We start from the raw sequence: 18,725 nt of genomic DNA on the forward strand, positions 1-18,725 counted from the left end.
ACTCTGGACATTTATGTAAATGGAATCATACAAAATGTGACCTATTGCGTCTGACTTCCTTCACTTAGTGCAGTGTTTTTAACGCCCAGCAATGTTAAGCATGTAGCAGAACTTCATTCCTTTTTTTATGGCCAAGTGATTTATATGGATATACCACGTTTTATTTATCCATTCATCAGGTGACGGACATTGCCACTGTTTAGCTGTCAAGAATTATGCTCCTAAGAATATTAGCCAAGTAAATAAATATTAAAATAATAATAATAAATAAAGTGATTCCCCAAGATAAAATGGCTCATCACTGTAAAAATGCTTATTAAAATCAGAGTCCTCCTTGAAAGTACATAGTCATTAGAACTTTTATAATCTAGTGTAAAGAGGGAGAAATAAGATATAGGACAAAACCCATTCAATATAGTGTATACTAGTACAGGAGAGACAGAGAAAATTGGTCCTGATGTGTGGTGGAAGTACTAATTGCTCAGTTGTGTCTGGCTCAGAGACCCCATGAACTGTAGCCTCTCTGTCTATGGGATTACCCAGCAAGAATACTGGAGTGGGTTGCCATCGCCTGCCCCAGGGGATCTTCCCGACCTGGGGATCGAACCTGTGTTTCCTGTGATATAGGCAGATTCTTTACTGTCTGAGCCATCAGGGAAGCTGTGTATGGAAGGAAACAGACAAAAAAGGGTATGAAAATGATCTCTCTCTCTTTGGCATTAAAAAATATTCTTGTATTGATTTTTGGCGGCTCCAGCACTCTTTCCTACTACTTGACTGCACTGGATTGATCTGATCAATATCTTATGTGTCAAGCTATTTAGGAGTGGGCAGATATAATTAAAATTAGTGCACCATCATTGAAATAAGTGGCTTATTTTGGAACTCAAGATAATCAGGTCTTTAATAAGTCAACCATTAACTGTGTTTTTTTAACCATTATTTTCTGCTTTATTTTATTTTAAAATGTAAATATATTCTAAGAATAGAGGTCGCTAACAATTGTCAGAAATTAGGTAAAAATTAGTTGTGACATTTGAGTTTCACTCTTCCTCTCTATTCAGTATTTTGAATGTCTTGTCTATTATGTTGGAGGGTCGTCTGCTATTAAACTAATATTGACTCTATGTAATTTGTATGACTCACTGCCACCTTTTTATTCTTCCTAAGCAGATGGCTTTGTGTTTCAGGTTTCAGCACTCCAACAAGTTCATTTTAATGATAGTGTGAGTTTATATCAGTGTCTATAAGTGGTGACAGTGATAATGATTTATATTCCATCTATTAAGCCTGAATATTAATAATCTTCTGTTATTTCCTTAGAACTCCTCAATGGAATGAATTGCAGCCACCATTTAATGCAAACCACCCTCTGCTCCTCGCTGCAGACGCAGTACAATATTATCAGTTCCTGCTTGCTGGCTGTGAGTAGTTCTTGATTTTTTCCTTTCATACACTATTTTGAGCTTTCATCTTAAATTCTGACTTTTAATGTAACCATGCATATTACCAGTGGTACATAGGCCAGAGGCCATAAACAGTCTGATGGAGGCAAGGAAGATATTTTAATACGACACATCATAAGCTTTAGCACACATTAATTGTGGCTCTGGATGTTCATGTTCCCTGGTCATGACATATACCCTTACTTTTATATAAATTGATAGAGAATATCTGGTGCATATGCCCCAAATTTTTTAAAAAAAATAAAGATTCTAGGATATAATAAAAATTGGAATCTAATTTCTGACATAAAAAGAAGTTACATACTTTTTGCTGTGGAAATTGTTATTAGGAGGCTTTTTGCTTTGTAGGATTTTTTTTGCAACATTGAAGTAGTGATTGCAGCTCCATAAGGATTTTGTTTACTTTTGATCTGGGTTCTTTTTTTACTTAAGGAGAAAAAAGTATACATTGAACTAGAAACAGCCTTCTTTGTAGATGAGACCGGAAAAGATAATTTAATATTTATTATCTAGCTTACGGTCATAGAATTAAAAATTCTTTATAATTATAATGCAATTCTGTAGAATTCACTGAATCCTTAATTTAAATAGATGGCTCTGAGTACTGTATGCTTTTAGGAAATTTTCTGTAAATCAACACTGACATGTTTTTAATGGAGTTTTATTCTATCAGACTTATTTTCTTGCCTGGTTGCATTATATAGTATGAAGAAAAAATTTGTAAAACAATTTTATGTTTATAATGTGTCATACATTATACTGGAAACAGAGGAAGTGTACTGACTTTGCACTAAAGTTACGAAGCTCCATAATTGTAACAAATAATTGGTGGTTTCATTTCTCTTATACGATTGAATTCACTGATTCTTCCAGCATGTATTTATTGAATGACGTCTCTGTGTCAGGAACTCGTGGTTTAAATGAGAGTAGTATGTTGCTTCTGTCCTCAGTGAATTCAGTATCTAATTCAGGAGACAGATGTTTTATCAAAACGTAGAAGAAAGTAAGACAGGTCATCAATGAAGAGTTATACATGGAATTGTGAAGGCAATGACTTAAGTTGCTAAATTGTTTACAGAGGGATAGTAAGTGGTTTTCTGGTTTAAGAAGCAGAGTATATAAAAGTTCTTAGGTTCTAGGTTATCTCAGCATATATTTAACTCTATCATATGACTTGGAAAAAACATATATTGATATATAATGTCAATGTTTATAGGAACATTTTCCCATACCTCTCTACAGAGGTAAAAGTTGTTAATTGTTGAATTAAGTATAGTTGACTATTTCAGCGTTAATACTGGTTTTCTTTGTTTAGTTATTTTTAAATATACTTTTCATTTATTTATTTTTGGCTGCACTGGGTCTGCATTGCTGCAGGTGGGCTTTCCCTAGCTGAGATGAGCAGGGGCTACTCTCTCATAGCCGTATGCAGGTTTCTCATTGCACTGGCTTCTCTTGTTGCAGAGAATGGGCTCTCGGGCACTCTAGTGCCCTCGTAGTTGTTTCACATGGGCTTAGTTGCTCTGTGGCATATGGGCTCTTCCCAGACCAGGGATTGAACTCATGTTCCCTGAATTGGCAGGCAGATTCTTTACCATTGGACCACCAGGAAAGTCCTCTTTAGTTATTTTGACAGGTCTGTTACAGTAGACAAACAGTAGCAAGTTCCAAACATGTAGAAAAAGATACAGGCAAAATTTCAAAAAAAAAATAATGCAGCTATCTCTATTCCTTGACTTATTTGTTCCAGTGAGTTAAGCTAACTTTATTTTAACAGCTCTAAACAACTTTGTCCAATTCTTAGAACTACAAAACCCCCCAGGTGCATGACTGAAGAAACGCCACTGTAGCCCAAGCTGTCAGTCATTTCCAAACATTGCAACAACACCATCAGAATTTCACCTTAGAAAGAACATACTGGCAGTGTTGTAAGAAGAGGTTCAGTAGTAGGGAGGAGGTGTAGTGGCTTCGTGATACTGGAGCAAGATGGGAGCATGTTTATTAAGGCTTTTACAGAGAAGACAGAATAAACCTGTGAGATGTTGCACAGTTGGACTAGAACAAAATTAGGCAATTTGAAATAGTCACTGATGATTGTTTGATTCCTAAATAAAATACGTAATATAATGCATGTCGTGTTAGATGTTTTGAATTCCAGATGGACTAGCATAGGAATAAGGATGAAAAGGCCAAGTTTCTAGTTCCAGACCACCTCTCATTAACTTGATAAGTATAAAGTATCAGTAATAATACTTGCTCTTATAAACATGTTACTGTGGTCAATGCAGTGATGCTAAGCATCATTCTGAACCTTTCTTTCTTATTTCAGAAATAAGTAAGAAATATTTTCAATTAATAGACTTCAAGGATTTAACAATGGAATACCTATTCTGAATCTGTGATCTTGACCTTGTTGCCAGATCTGTTGTCTAAGTGACAGACTTAATATGTGTGTCCTATATCTAGGTTACATAATTATTATGTTTCCTCTTATCTAGTGAAGTGTTACTATAGATATAACTTAATTTAAAAAACACCTCAGTTCAGTTCAGTCGCTCAGTCGTGTCCGCTTCTTTGCAACCCTATGAATCACAGAGATAGGTAATTCTGTAATAAGTATTATATCACTTCTTTACGTTGACAGCAGAGACACAGATTTAGCTTGAATTTTGAAGTCACATTTTCTTACATAAAGAAAGGCTATTGGGGGACATCCCTGGTGGTCCAGGGTTAAGAATCTGCCTTGCAATTCGGGGAACATAGGTTTGATCCCTGGTTGGGGAAGTAAGATCCCACATGCCATGGAGCAACTAAGCCCAAAATACCACAACTGCTGAGCCTACACTTCACAACCATAGTCTGTGTGCTGCAATGAAAGATCTAGAATGACACAATGAAGGTCCCACCTGCCACAGTGCAGCCAAATAATTTTTTTTTTTTTTTAAGAAAAAGGCTATTTGATTTAGAGTCCTGGACAAACTAGTATCTTTCTCTATTGAAGAAATTAAACATTCGAAACTTGGACATCTGCATCAGAGGAGTAAAAGCTGAAATATAACTGGTTAAAGCAATGCTGGAGCCGGTTTAGAGAGAGTACCTTTACCTGCCCATCTGTTGAGACCATCTTTATGCAGGTTAGAACCTCCTGAAGAAGACTTTGTATTACCTTCTTGCCTTCTCTCCATTTCCCTTACTGAAACCATTTGAAAAGATGATATTGTACCTGGCGGCAGGAAGTTTTTGGTTTACTTGACCATGTTGAAAATCTGCAGACTATTGATAATATAGTACTGAAAGTATCTCCAAATATAATCATTTGGAGTAAAACTAATGCAAACTTCACTAGCGTCACCAGCATTTTCTTTGGTTGTGTCTGAATCTGTGGATCAAGTGAAGTAGACTTGTACAAACTCCGGAAGTTGTAATAATACTGGACAAAGAATGATGTAAATGGAAATGCGAAAGACACTTTGTCGCAGGGAGAAGAGACTAGGAGAGCAGGATGTTTAGCAAGGAGTCCCCACCTCCCCTTCCAGCCCTGTAATCATAACAAGTACACCACTAGTTGATAAACAAAAGTTCTGCATATGTGGCCTAAGGGTCACTGATGGGCAGGGAAAGGGAAACGTGCCTGAACATTAAAGACTTCTTCCCTAAATATAGTGAAGTAAGTGAAAACTCCAAATTTTGTATTCTTAACTCTAGTCACGTTTACTACCCATACTAATTGAATGGAATGATTCAAAATTGAACAATTTTGGTATATAAATTGACTCATATGAACCTGCCCCTTACAAGGTCACTTTGGAGGTGGAATTTGCTTCTTTGTTATTAGGGTGAGCCATAAGAAATTGCTGTTTAGAATAAGCCAAAAAAGTCATATGGTTTGAACAGATTGATTAGTTTATGTGTGTAAAGAAGATATGCGGATGGTAGACTAATCTTGCTATCTAGCTCAGTGAGGGTAAAAGTTAAGAATCTAATATTAAAAAAAAGTTTTGCCTGGGTCATAAGAAATCTTGGGAATCATTTACAAAAAGATTACAATAGTGATGATTCGTTATTTTGTGGTAACAGGATTTTTTTTTCCTTCAGAAAAAATATATAACTATAGTTAACCTTTTCTAAAATAGGCATTTTATTTCAGTGTATTCCTTTGCCAAAAACAAAGACGAGACTAACAGATATCAACCAGCTTTGAATGTGATCCCAAAGTAGATAATACTTTTTCTTTAGTCTGTTTCCGAGCTTCCCAAATTGTAAATTAAAAACAGGGCTTACGGAGTTAAACTGGGGAAGTTTTATTTGGGCAAAAAATAATGTTTCCTCCTTTTCTTTTCAGGTGATTTGGCAGCAGCAGTATTTTTAAATAACTAGCTTTGTTGGGGATAGGTCAGGCTTTGAACTTCTAAGATAATTCATGGGTATGTGAGAAGTTCCTCCCTAAGTTTACTGAGTTTTCTTTGTTAAGTGGTAACAAAGGATCATGCAAGAGAAGTATAGCTTTGATACACAGTGAAAATGGTTAAGACCTATATATGGGGTTTTTGTTAATTATTTAACTATCTTTCAAATATAATTGACTTTTAACACAAAAATAGTGTGAATGTACTGTGGTCTTTAAAACACATATGTGTGTGTGACAAGAGTAGTATAAAAGCCAGGAGAGTGGGAAATGCAGCTATACTATTGTAAGGTTTTTATTGTATATCTGACTTCAACGTCATTTGGAGGCAAACTGTGTTGTTAAAGATGTATGATGAAATAAAAAGCAAAGCTAAGTGCTGAAAAAGGAAGTAAAATGTCAAGAATAAGCAAGTTGATGTAACCCTAAGCATCATCAGTACTCATGTTAGTTATAAATGGCTTAAATACTGGACAAGTCAGAGATTGTCAAGTTGGGTCAAAAAATAAAACCCAGTTATATGCTGCTTAGGAGAAACTCACTTTTTTAAATCGATATATTTTTTATTGATATATAGTTGGTTTTTATTGACGTGTATTTGCTGCAGTTCATGGGGTTGCAGAGTCAGATATGACTTAGCAACTGAAGAACTGCAACAGCTGTTGGTTTATAATGTTGTGTCAATTTCTGCTTTACAGCAGAGGGATTTGGTTATATTGATACATATATATATATATACACATTCCTTTTTAAAATATTCTTTTTCATTATGATTTATCATCAGATACTCAGTATAGTTCTCTGTGCTCTCCAGTAAGACCTTGGTGTTTACCCATTTATATATAAAAGCTTATATCCGGGAAAAAAAAAAGCTTATATCCGCTAACTCCATTCCTGCCTCAATCCCCACCCCCTTGGCAACCACTAGTCTGGGAAAACCCACTTTAAACTCTCACTTGCTACATTACTATTAGACGAAGTAGAGCACTCCGCCCAACGACAGTAGCGTGTGCATTCTTTTCAAGTGCACAGACCTTCTTCCGGGCCATAAAACAAGTCCCAATAAATTTAAAAGCTTTCAAGTTATACAAAGTATGTATATTCTGGGACCACAATGGAATTAAATTAGAAATGATTAACAGATCTCTGGAAAATCTACAAATATATGGAAAGTAAACAATACACTTCTACATGATACATGGTCCATAGGAGAAATCAAAGGGGAAATTAGGATATTTTTAGCTGAATGAAAATAAAAACAGAACACATCCGTATCTTAGACTACTATTCAGGGAGAAAAGAATAGTAGGTTGAAGTATAAATACATGCCACAAGTTGGATGATTCTCAAGGGCATCCTGTAGAGAGACAGAGTAAGAGGGAGGGTTGACTATGACCATAAAGAATTCAGTAGATCTTTGATGGAACAGTTCTGTATCTTGATTGAAGCAAAGGTTATACAGATAAATGTGTGATAAAATGGAATAGAATTACATATAAACACCCCCTCACACTCTCACCACAAAATGAGTGTATGTAAAATTGTATGTGTAAAACTAGTGAGATCTGAATAAGGTCGCTGGATTGTACCAATGGTACTTTCCTGGTTTGGAAACTAGGTGAAGGCTGTGCAGACCTTCGTTGTACTATTTTAGCAACTTGATAGGAATCTATAGTTATTTAAAAATAAAAACTTTGGAGAAAAAATGAAAAATATGTGGGATGGCACTAAAATGGTACTCAGGGTGAAATTCATAGGACTAAACGCTCATGTTATGAAATGAAATCAGTGGCGTCCGTTTTCATATTAGGAAACTAGCAAAAGTAGAGTGAATTATAGCACAAGAAAGGAAATAGTAAAGATCAGATTGGAAAAGTAATTAAATTATAAAATTGTGGTATGGTGTTCTTCTCCTTGGAGATTATTTGATTTGTAGGATTTTAGTTTTCATCAGATTTGAAAATTTTAATGCAGTTATATCTTCAAAATTTTTTCTATCATTCCTCTTTGCTCCTTTTTTGACTGAAGTTATATGTATGTTCACCACTTGATATTTTCCCAACTCACTGATTCTTTGCTTAGTTAAAAAATTCTCTTTCCCTCACTCTGTTTGATTTTGTATAGTTTGTATTTCTGTGTATTTATATATATATTATCATCTCTTCTGCTCTGCCTAGTGTGCTGTTTTATTCAACACATTTGTCATTTCAGATACCATATTTTTCATCCAGTGCCATCTGGATGTTCTTTTATATCTTTCATTTCTTTCTTCATCATGTACATGTTTGAACATATAGAGCATTTATTTTGTAATAGTTGCTTTAGAATCCTTGTGTGCTAACTCTTTTCACCCTGGTATTGTTGGGGAGTTTTTCTATTGACTGATTTTTTTCTTCTTGGTGTGCCTTCCTGCATTTTTGTGTACCTAATGATTTTTGACAGGATGCTGGGCAGTTTTAGTTTCACATTACTGACTAGTGGATTATTCTCTATTCCTAAGAGGTACTCAAGCTGTTGTTGGTGTTCAGGCACAAAGTTGTGTCTGACTCTGTGACCCCACGGACTGCAGCACACCAGGCCTCTCTGTCCCTCACCATCTCCTGGAGTTTGCCCAAGTTCGTGTCCATTGAATTGGTGATGCCATCCAACCATCTCATCCTCAGCCACCCTCTTCTCCTTTTGCCCTCTCAAGTTACTTGGAATAAATTTTGTTCTTTCTTTGTTTATTTTTAAGCTTTGTTATGGATGGTTCAAAAAATAACCTTTTGCTTAGGGCTAGTTAAAGAAGGAAGAAGTTAATTCTTAGTGGGGATGGAGAGAAGTGGCTGAATTTTGGAGAAATGGAACAAGTTGCATCTGTAGGATTTGGGACTATATGAGGTTACTGAAGAAAAGTAAAGAGAAATAGATGACTGGCTTGAACAAAAGGTTATATCATTCACTGAAACATTGAGAGAAATATACTGCCCTGAGTAGGAGGAAGAATTGCTGATTACAGTGTTGCCTCTGTTTTCGTGCGTGTAGTATATTTGTTGTTGTTCAGTCACACAGTCACCTCCGACTCTTTGAGACACCATGGACTGCAGCCTGCCAGGCTTCCCTGTTCTTCACTATCTCTGAGACAAACTCATGTCCATTGAGTTAGTGATGACATCCAGCTATCTCGTCCTCTTCTTCTCCTGCCTTCAGTCTTTCCCAGGATCAAAGTCTTTTCCAGTGAGCCGGCTCTTTGTATCAGCTGGCCAAAGTATTGGAGCTTCAGCCTTAGCATCAGTCCTTCCAATGAATATTCAGGACTGATTTCCTTTAGGGTTCACTGGTTTGATCTCCTTGCAGTCCAAGGGACTCTCAAGAGTCTTCTCCAACACCACAGTTTAAAAGCATCAGTTCTTTGGCACTCAGACTTCTTTATGGTCCAACTCTCACATCCATACATAACTACTGGAAAAACCTTAGCTTTGACTGTAAGGACCTTTGTTGGCAAAGTAATAAAGTGTGGTGGTAATATTCAGTAGGTTCTTGGAGATAACTCAGAAACTCCATCTATATATACTCCATATGTGTATTTATAGATTTGAGCTCCTTTCTGAGATTTTTTGGATTATAATCAGTAACTGATGTAAACTTTCTCTGAAATAATTTTATCCCAGAGAGAATTTAGAGGGAAGAGATGAGGTTTCATTATGATTTAGACAGGATAACATTTAAAAACTCAATGTAAATCACTCAAAAAATCCACCTGAAATGTTACTTTTGAATAGCTAGACTGTCTATTGATATATTGACTTTTTAAAAATGTTGTTTTACTGATCACTTGGACTTCACTAGCACTTTTGTTTAAGTCTTCATGTATAATGAAGTAGATAATACCTAAGCTAGTATTGACATTTGTCTTTTACCTAGAACTGTAAAGGGCTTGAAGGACTTTCCTGGTGGCTCAGATAAAGAATCTGCCTGCAGTGCAGGAGTGCCAGGTTTGATCCCTGGGTTGGAAATATCCCCTGAAGAAGGGAATGACAACCCACTTCAATATTATTGCCTGGAGAATGCCATAGAGAGAGGAGCCTGGTTGGCTACAATCCCATGGGTTTGTAAAGAGTTGGACACGACTGAGCAACTAACACTTTAGAACTATGAAAAACACAAGTAGGCAGCATATTTAAAGTTAGAGAGATCTTGATTCTGACCTAAATTTGTGCTGCTGGCCTACCAGGTACAACTGTGAGAGTAAAAATAGGAAATGTTTCTCCTTGTAATAAAATCACACTTTCAGGTTTAGAGTGAAGACATTTTTAGAGTATTTTACTATCTCATTTTATTGGTTTTACAATACAATGGTGATCTATTTTGAAGATACTGGTACAAAAAGGATGAAAAAAGTACTGGTCTTCTCTACCATGGTCATCATCAGTGCCCTGGAAAAGCAATTAAACATGCAGTAATTTTCTGAGCGGCTCTCTTTAGAGTGTCACGTTAGATTTAACCTAACATCCTGGATTGCATCGCTGTTGTGGTATGTACCAAGTATGGTAGAGGTACTCAACAATATTTCCTTGCATTGTCCATAATAAATATTTGCCCAAGAGTTGGTAGGGTGGAAGGGGAAAGAAAGAAATGTTTTTCTCCTGTAGAGGAAACTTGTAATGTAGGACTTATTTATAGAGTATTTATAGTCCATTGTTGGGTCGTTGGGTGTGTCATACTGCTCTATCTAGGTCTGAATATTTGCAATACTTAAAACACCACTTCGTATTGAATTATATTTGGTGGATTCTCTTATTTATACTTAATTTTATCAACTGACATATGTCCTTCCTTAGAGAAATGATTTTAGTGAAATGGTGTTTTTCTCCAAAAGACATATTATCTGTTTGAGAAATATTGACCCTGAATTTAGCCATATATATGCTGTATAACTTGAGGAACATTATGAAATTCAATACATTTTCTTCCTCAATGAAAATATATAGTTCATCAAAAAGTTCAGTTTACTTTCTTTCCCTTTGTGTTCATGGGATGCATGCTTTTTATTGATACCTATATCTTTACATAGATCTTCTACCTGTGGAATAGTTGGTTGGGTTTCTCTGACATTGTTTATTTATTGTTGAGAAGTTTCAGCGTGAAAAGTCCTTTCTATTACAACATAATGACCTAGACTTCATTTTTAATTAAATCTTATTATTTCTGTCATTTGCTTTAGTGTTCATCATATGGGAGGAAAAAAGTTCTTATGTCACAGCACCATCCTGTTGTAATTGTTTTTTAAAATTGAATTGAAACGATAAGTTATTATAGAGGGTTGTTTTGTTCTTTTAGATGTCTTTTTGCATTTTACAAAATTATGAGTGTTATTTACTTACTGTTCCTTGGTTTTATGACATGCTTTTTTTTCCCAGGTACAATTGAGTATATTTGTTTCCATTTATGCTGTTAATATTCATTGCCATTGAATTGGCAGATTTGGCTAGGGTAGAACATTGCTTCTGATAGATTAAAGAAAAGTGATCTATTGGTCATAAAGCCTCTAGTCCATGAGTACCACTGCTTCTGATGTCATTTACTCTGTCCCACCAGAGTTTAGTGGCTCAGGTGGTAAAGAATCTGCCTGCAATGCAGGAGACCCAGGTTCAGTCCCTGAGTTGGGAAGATCTCCTGGAGAAGGGAATGGCTACCCACTGCAGTATTCTTGCCTGGAGCATTCCATGAACAGAGGAGCCTGGCAGGCTACAGTCCATGCGGTTGCCAAGAGTTGGACATGACTGAGCGACTAACACTTTCACTTTACCAGAGTTTAAAGTTTTTCTGTTCAGATACTGATACCTCTGAATCTGCTTTTTGTTAATTGGGTGGTGGGGATACAAGATGGAGGGTGTAGGGGATCTGTTTGCCCTTTTCTCCAAAAATAAGGGGCCAAAAGAGAATGGTCTGTATCTGCTCACCTGCAGTGATGTAATGGGTTGTTATTGGTGGGAGCTTGTAGTTTGATGCACCATCACTTCCATCAGGAAGGTTAATTGCTAACAAATGGCTAAATGAGAATTTAGGGGGAATGCTACAGCAGTCTGCTCTGTTAGTGGTGATGGGAGGTCTGGCGCCATTTCAGGGTCACTATTTGTATCTGTCTATCAGAGTTAGGATACAGTTGTTTTTCCCAGTTTCAGCCTTCTCTATAGAATTTCTGTCAATTGTTTGACTCCATTAAGTGTGCAGAGGAAATAAAAGCCTGAATGACCAATCCACCAGGGGCTATGGATAGACCCTTTCATTGTCCATACTCGCAGCACTGCATTAGGTCTCATTATCCATTTATAATAAGCGACCTCTGCCCCCTGGGTCATTGAAAAAGATTCAGTGTGCTTTTCTGACACATAGGGCACCTTTCTCAGCAGACACATCGAACAATGGGACGTCTGGTAGTCTGGAGGACTAGTGTACATGGCAGGTTTTTAAATACACAGCCTTGTGCCAAACCACTCTGGCAGTTTGCTCGCTCATGGTTCATAAATGGGCTAAGGGGAGCCTAATGTCTGGAATATGAATGCAATATCCTTTCCTCTTTTCTTTCTTTCTTCTTCTGTTTTTAAAAAGTTTAGTTTTGATTGGATGATAATTGCTTTACGTGTTGTGCTGGTTTCTGTCATACAACAACATGAAATTTTTTTTGCCTTGTTTTTCAGTTTTGTGTTCTAGAAAGGATTTGCCTTCATCTCTGCTAGTGCATTTCCTGATAGAGAAATATGGAAAGATTTGGATACAGTGAATGGATAGATTCATCATTTTTGGAAAGTATTTGCCAAACATGCCCATGGAAGTTATCTGTGATACATTGAAAATCTCTCTTTTATTCCCTGCTCTGCCCAAACTGGTAGGGATTGAATATCCCACTAAAAGGCTGGAGAAAGAATTTGATCCTTCCTTTATCTCTCTAACCCAGATTCATTCTATCATATAAATTTGGGCCACCTACTTGAAATTTCTGCTACTCTTTCTCCAGCCCCCAGTACATAGACAGATGTAGGAAAAGGATGGAGATAACATAGAGACTATTGGATGAAATACATATTTATATCTTATTCAATAATGAAGTAAGAAAACTGTCATGTTCAGAGCATCACACTGTGTATACTGAAGAAGGCCTTCTAAGAATCTTGACCACTGGTTCCTATGTGGCCTTAGTACAGTGTCTTGTTAAATACCAGTAGGAATAAGTCATTTACCTGAAGGATGTTGGGATAGGAAAAATAGAAGATCGAGAGCCACTTCTTTACCAGTTCATATGAAGAAACATTATAAAAGTGTTTTTTAAGTTTAAGATGCATACATTCATTAATAAAGCCTTGTTCCTCTCTCAGAAGCTCACTTTGTGTTTAGTGTCGCATACGTTGGCTTGATCAATCTTTTAAAATATATGAGACACACAGGCACTCAAAGAAACCCAGTTTAGTACAGTGAACTGGCAGCTACACTGTCCAGTCAACCCCAGGTGTCTAGTTCAGCAAAACAGCTTCCCTATTAAGTGATGAACTGTGCCGTGCTTCCTGATGCCCGGACACAGAGGTGTCACCTCTAGAGAGTGACCGTTGAGTTCCAGCACAGATTTTTCACTCCACACCAGCTATGGAAAACCATGTAGATGGCAGAGTTCTCTCCATGCCAAGAATTAATATATTAACTGGATCATAGCACCATTTGACAAATTGCTTACTAAATACATCAAAATTGATTGGACATTCTGTATTTGAATTGACAAATGGCTGCATTAGGAGAAGGAGGGAAATCCATTAATTATAGCTGCTCTCAACCATAGGAAATATAATCATATAAATATAGATTTTGTTAAAACAAAAATCTCTACTTCATGGTAGCATTGCTTATGTGTTTACCTGCACCTCTTTGCTGTTAACAGAAGGGCTGCTCTTGGCCACTGCCCTTTAAGTAATAAAAAATAATAATTTCTTCTGTGCTCTATGTGCCAGGCTTTTATGACTGCATGGTAACTTTTAGTTCTTAGTCCAGAAGAATAGAAAATACAAGAGAAACTAAGCCTTTCTGCTCAGTTCTCAGCTGTACCTCTGTTTGTCTATCTTGCCCTTTGCATTCTCCTGTTATTTAAGTCAAAAGCTTTACTTTTGCTTTGATGATGTAAAAACCGTGATCATCACTCAACTTCTTTTTGGAAACAAATTTTTTTCTCACGATCTTTCTTACTGAAGGTAACCAACTGAGTGACCAAGGCACAGGGTGGTGGGTGAATGCCCTTGATTGTCCCTCACCAGTTTGAATCTGTTCTCCTTATTGTTGTCATATGACAGGAAACTTTCTGCCATGTGAATCTGTGGAAGTTGGTAGAGAGACGAGAAACACTGAACTGCCTTTATTGCCTTTATGCCATTAGTTTCTTGCCTTTTCTACTATGCTTTCTTTGTATTTTATAACCACATGAAGAGCCTCAGAACTTCCCTTATGTGATGTCAAGTTTGGGTCAGAGCTGAGATTATAAGGAATATTTGGGGGTTAGGCATTTTGTTGCCTTCCAAGGCTGTTTTCTAGGTACCAGTGGTCCTTCTATGGTTATGCCATTTATACCTTTAAGTATGAAACCAAACCAATATTTTCTAAAATGAAATCTTCTAATTCCTCAGGGGTATTATAGAGAATGTAAAATGTGGCCCGAAGTACTTTCTTTTCTCTTACTGCATGGAAGGCTTCCTTGAATGTCTGTAACTTGCGTATGTTGAGACTTCTGGTCAAAGTCATTTTTTCCCCATTGTTTGATAGCTTTGTATGGTACTTCTGATCAAGATGCATAGATATTTATTAAGATGTGAAAATTATTATATTAAGATATGAAATAAAGAAATCATGGAGACTAAATCAGTGATATAGTTTATATTTGGGGATAAACAACCCTCAAGATATTTTACATGAAAATTTTAGTTTAAAATACTTACTGATAAAGACATCATTAATTGGAGACTTCCCTTGTGGTCCAGTGGTTAAGAATCAGTCTCGCGATGCCAGGGACACAGGTTCGATCCCTGGTTGGGAGCTGAGATCGCACAGCAGCTCAGCTCACATGCTGCAATTAGAGTTCTTGCGCTGCGGTGAAAGAACTGGTATGCTACAGTGAAGATCCTATGTGCTGTAACTAAGACCCAACGTAGCCAAATAAGTAATAATAATAAAGACATCATGAATTTAAGCAGTTCATACTTCAGGTTAAGAACATGGTCTTTAGAGTTTGCAGTTCTAAATTCCATTCCTGCTGTTTGCTATCTGGGTGACATTGGGCAAGTAACTCTGAGCTTTAGTTTATCTACCATTAACATGGGAATTAGTAATACCTACCTTATAAAATTGTTTTTAGATTAAATGAGGGAATTCATCCAAAAAGCTTCACACATTACCTTAGATAGAATAAAAAATAACTATAGATTAGCTTTGTGGGTGGCATTTACAGAAATAGTATTCTTGTTCTCCTTTGAGGTCTTTCTTGCCTCTATGTGTTCCAAGGGCTTTATGACTGAGATACTGCCAGGTGGCATAGCTTTATTGTTAACAAACAACAGGAAGTTTTCTGGTGGTCCAGTGGTTAAGAATCCACCTGCCTTGAAAGGGACACAGGTTCGATTCCTGGACCTGAAAGATCCCATGTACTGTGGGGTGACTAAGTCCACAAGCCACAACTACTGAGCCTGTGCACACCAGCGTCTGTGCTGTGCACAAGAGAAGCCACTGCAGTGAGAAGTCCATGTGCAGCAATGAAGATTCAGTGCAGCCAAAAGTGAAAATACATAAAGCAATTTTTTAAAATGACAGTGAAGAGAAAACATTTGTGGTACATCCTTTCTATGTTAAGTGGTCATCTGGACAAGTAAGGTTTTAATGTGAGCATTTTCAAGGCTATAAAAAGCAATTTTACTTAGTAATTCTAATTTGTTGAAGCAAATTGAAAATTTGTCTTAGACCTGTTTGTTTTGAGCATCTCCAATCCCTTAGTAAATTATGGGAATTGGGATATTTCTTGGTGTCCACTGCATTCTGAAAGGCTTTCTTCTGGAAGTTCTTTCTGATAGTTAGTTGCCTTAAGACTCTGAAACCCAACTTCTGACATGCCAGAAGGACATTTGATTTTCTGAGATTATCATTGAAATCATTGTTCACTATTCTGGTGAGCCTTTTGTTTTTTACTCCGTATTTTTTTGAAATTTATAATGAACCTGTGTTCCTATGGCAGGTGAATTTCTTAGAAAAGGAATGAGAGAGAGAGGAAGAAAGAGGAGGGAGGGAATAAAGGAAGGAAGGAAAAGGATGAAAGAAGGGAAAATGGAAGGATGAACTATATAGTTGGTTACACGGCACAGAAATTAAATGTTCTACAGTAAACTAAAGTCAGCATGGGTGATTCTCACATATATGATGCTGTGAGAAACAACGTAGTCCTGAATCCTTCACAGATTTCCTAGTCTTGCCACGAAAGAATCAAGGTGACTCTGACTCTTTGTCCATCTGCAGGTCAAAAAATATTTGCTGTTTTTTCCATGCATGAAATAGTCTTAAAAGTTTGTTATTATGGAGATGTTCAAACATATACAGAAGTACAGTGACTAGTATAATGAATCTACATATTACCCAGCTTGAAGAATTAACAATGTTCTGCCACCCTTGTTTCTGATGTTGTCTTAAAAGTTTATTTTTTTATGGCTACACGGGGTTTCATTGCTGCTGTGGACTCTCTCTAGTTGTGGCGAGCGGGAGCTACTCTAGTTGCGGTGCACGGGCTTCTCACTATGGTGGCTTCTCTTGTTGCAGAGCATGGGTACTAAAGTGTGAGGACTTCAGTAATTGTGCATGTGGGCTCAATAGTTGCAGCTTGTGGACTCTAGAGCACAGGCTCAGTAGTTGTGGTGCATGGGCTTAGTTGCCCTGCAGCATGTGGAATCCCTGACCAGGGATCAAACCCATGTCCCCTACATTGGCAGGTGGATTCTTAATCACTGTACCACAAAGGAAGTACAGAAATCCTTTTAGCTGTTGTTTTGTTTTTTTAACGTATGGTGGATAAAGTATTATGAGAAAGCCACCACTATTTTATCTTTTTACCTGTTTAATACTTGCATTTATCTGTATTTATATATGAAGCTCCAGTACTTTAGCTACTTGATGCTGACTCATTGGAAAAGACCCTGATGCTGGTAAAAACTGATGGGAAAAGCAGAAGAGGGTGGTGGAGGACGAGATGGACTGACTCCTTGGACATGAATTTGAACAAACTCTAGGAGATAGTGAAGGGCAGAGGAGCCTGGCCTGTTGCAGTTCATGGGGTCACAAAAAGATGGACATGACTTAGCTACTGAACAAAAACAGCAACACTTGCATGTATCTAATGACAAAGACTTACTGATAAGGGGATAGCTCTTTCTAGTAGTTGTATGTTGTGCAGTACAGGAAAGAACAAGCCTTCAAAAGTGTTCTCTTGTGTTTGGAAAGAGAGAGAACCCTATGGCGCTTGTAGGGTAGTATTTTCTGTTTCATTCTTTCCCCAGTCCTCTTGTTTCTATGGATTTTCTGATTTATTCAGAGGTAAAAATCTTAATCATTTAATTTCTCTATTTTATGGAACACATCAAGGGTCCTTAATGATTGTTTGAAAAGATTTTAAATTATATTCTAAAGTATAGGTTGAAAATGTTGATGTCTTCCACAACTAAAAGCTTTTAACTCTGCATGCCAAGAGAACTTTGCTCTTCTGCTTAGGCATGGGAAAATCTGCACTTAATTCTTCCTGCTGTATAATGATTTGGTCTTATCAGGAATGTAACTAGATAATAAATAAGGGAAGCATGGAAGAAGCTGCATTAACTCTTTGCAAAAAAAAAAAAAAGATTTTTGCTATTTTTCCATTTCCAAACAACTCCCCCTCCCTGCCTTTAAAATACTTTAAAAATTTTATTTGTTTGGCTGTGCTGGGTCTTAGTGGCAGCATGCAAACTCTTACTTGTGGCATGTAGGATCTAGTTCCCTGACCAGAGATTGAACTCAGGTCCCCTGCATTGGGAACATGGAATCTTAGCTACTAGACCACCAGGGAAGTCCCACAACTACCTCTTCTTTATTTTTGTTGGACTTTGTTGTGAAGGCTAGACTGAGTAATTAAACTCTTTGCTCTTCAACTGTGCTGTTGTAGGTGAGATGGAGAACAATACATTTCCAATACCTGGCCTGTTGCCTACTTGTCTACATTGGTTATTGAATGCAGTGTAATAATCCAAAACAGTGACTTTTTTTAATTTTCCAAGACATCAATTCACAATACTTTCTTTATAAGCTCTCCCATCTTAGTCTCTTATAGAGGATATTGTATTTTAGAGTGTTTGAATTGAGAACTGATTATTCCTGAAAGAAATGCATCTAACGAGAGGTAGCTATGAGAATACAGTTGCCATTATCAAGAGATTACAGCTCATGATTCTGCCCAGAATTAGCACCAGCAAACAGTCATTTCTCTCAATAAAAACACACACCACCATGTGGGCTTGATTGGATTGCTTAGTTGCTAAGTCATATCTGATTGCAATCCTAGGGACTGTAGTCCCCCAGCCTTCTCTGTCCATGGGATTTCCCAGGCAAGAATACTGGGGTGGGATACCATTTTCTTCTCCAGGGGATCTTCCTGACCCAGGGATCGAACCCACATCTCCTGCGTTGGGGGGCAGATTCTTTACTTACCACTGAGCCACCAGGGAAGCCCAGGTGTACTCGAGTAGATGCAAAGATGTGTGCAGTGAGCATGAGAGAGAGAGTGTATAAGACCACTTCCATTTCCCCTTTTAAGGAGAATGTCGCGAAAC

At 37.2% G+C, this 18,725-nt stretch overlaps 1 protein-coding gene across 1 annotated transcript in view; it reads left to right on the top strand.

Moving 5' to 3' along the window:
- Window positions 1-18,725, top strand: part of BCAS3 (BCAS3 microtubule associated cell migration factor) — a 598,439-nt gene that overhangs the window by 276,151 nt on the left and 303,563 nt on the right. Inside the window, exon 21 of the mRNA XM_040244470.1 lies at window positions 1,324-1,424. Coding sequence (XP_040100404.1) covers window positions 1,324-1,424 — 101 coding nt within the window. The remainder of the gene's footprint in view (window positions 1-1,323; window positions 1,425-18,725) is intronic.

Source organism: Oryx dammah, unplaced genomic scaffold (genome assembly GCF_014754425.2).
Source record: "Oryx dammah isolate SB20612 unplaced genomic scaffold, SCBI_Odam_1.1 HiC_scaffold_8, whole genome shotgun sequence".
Classification (NCBI taxonomy): Eukaryota; Metazoa; Chordata; class Mammalia; order Artiodactyla; family Bovidae; genus Oryx; species Oryx dammah.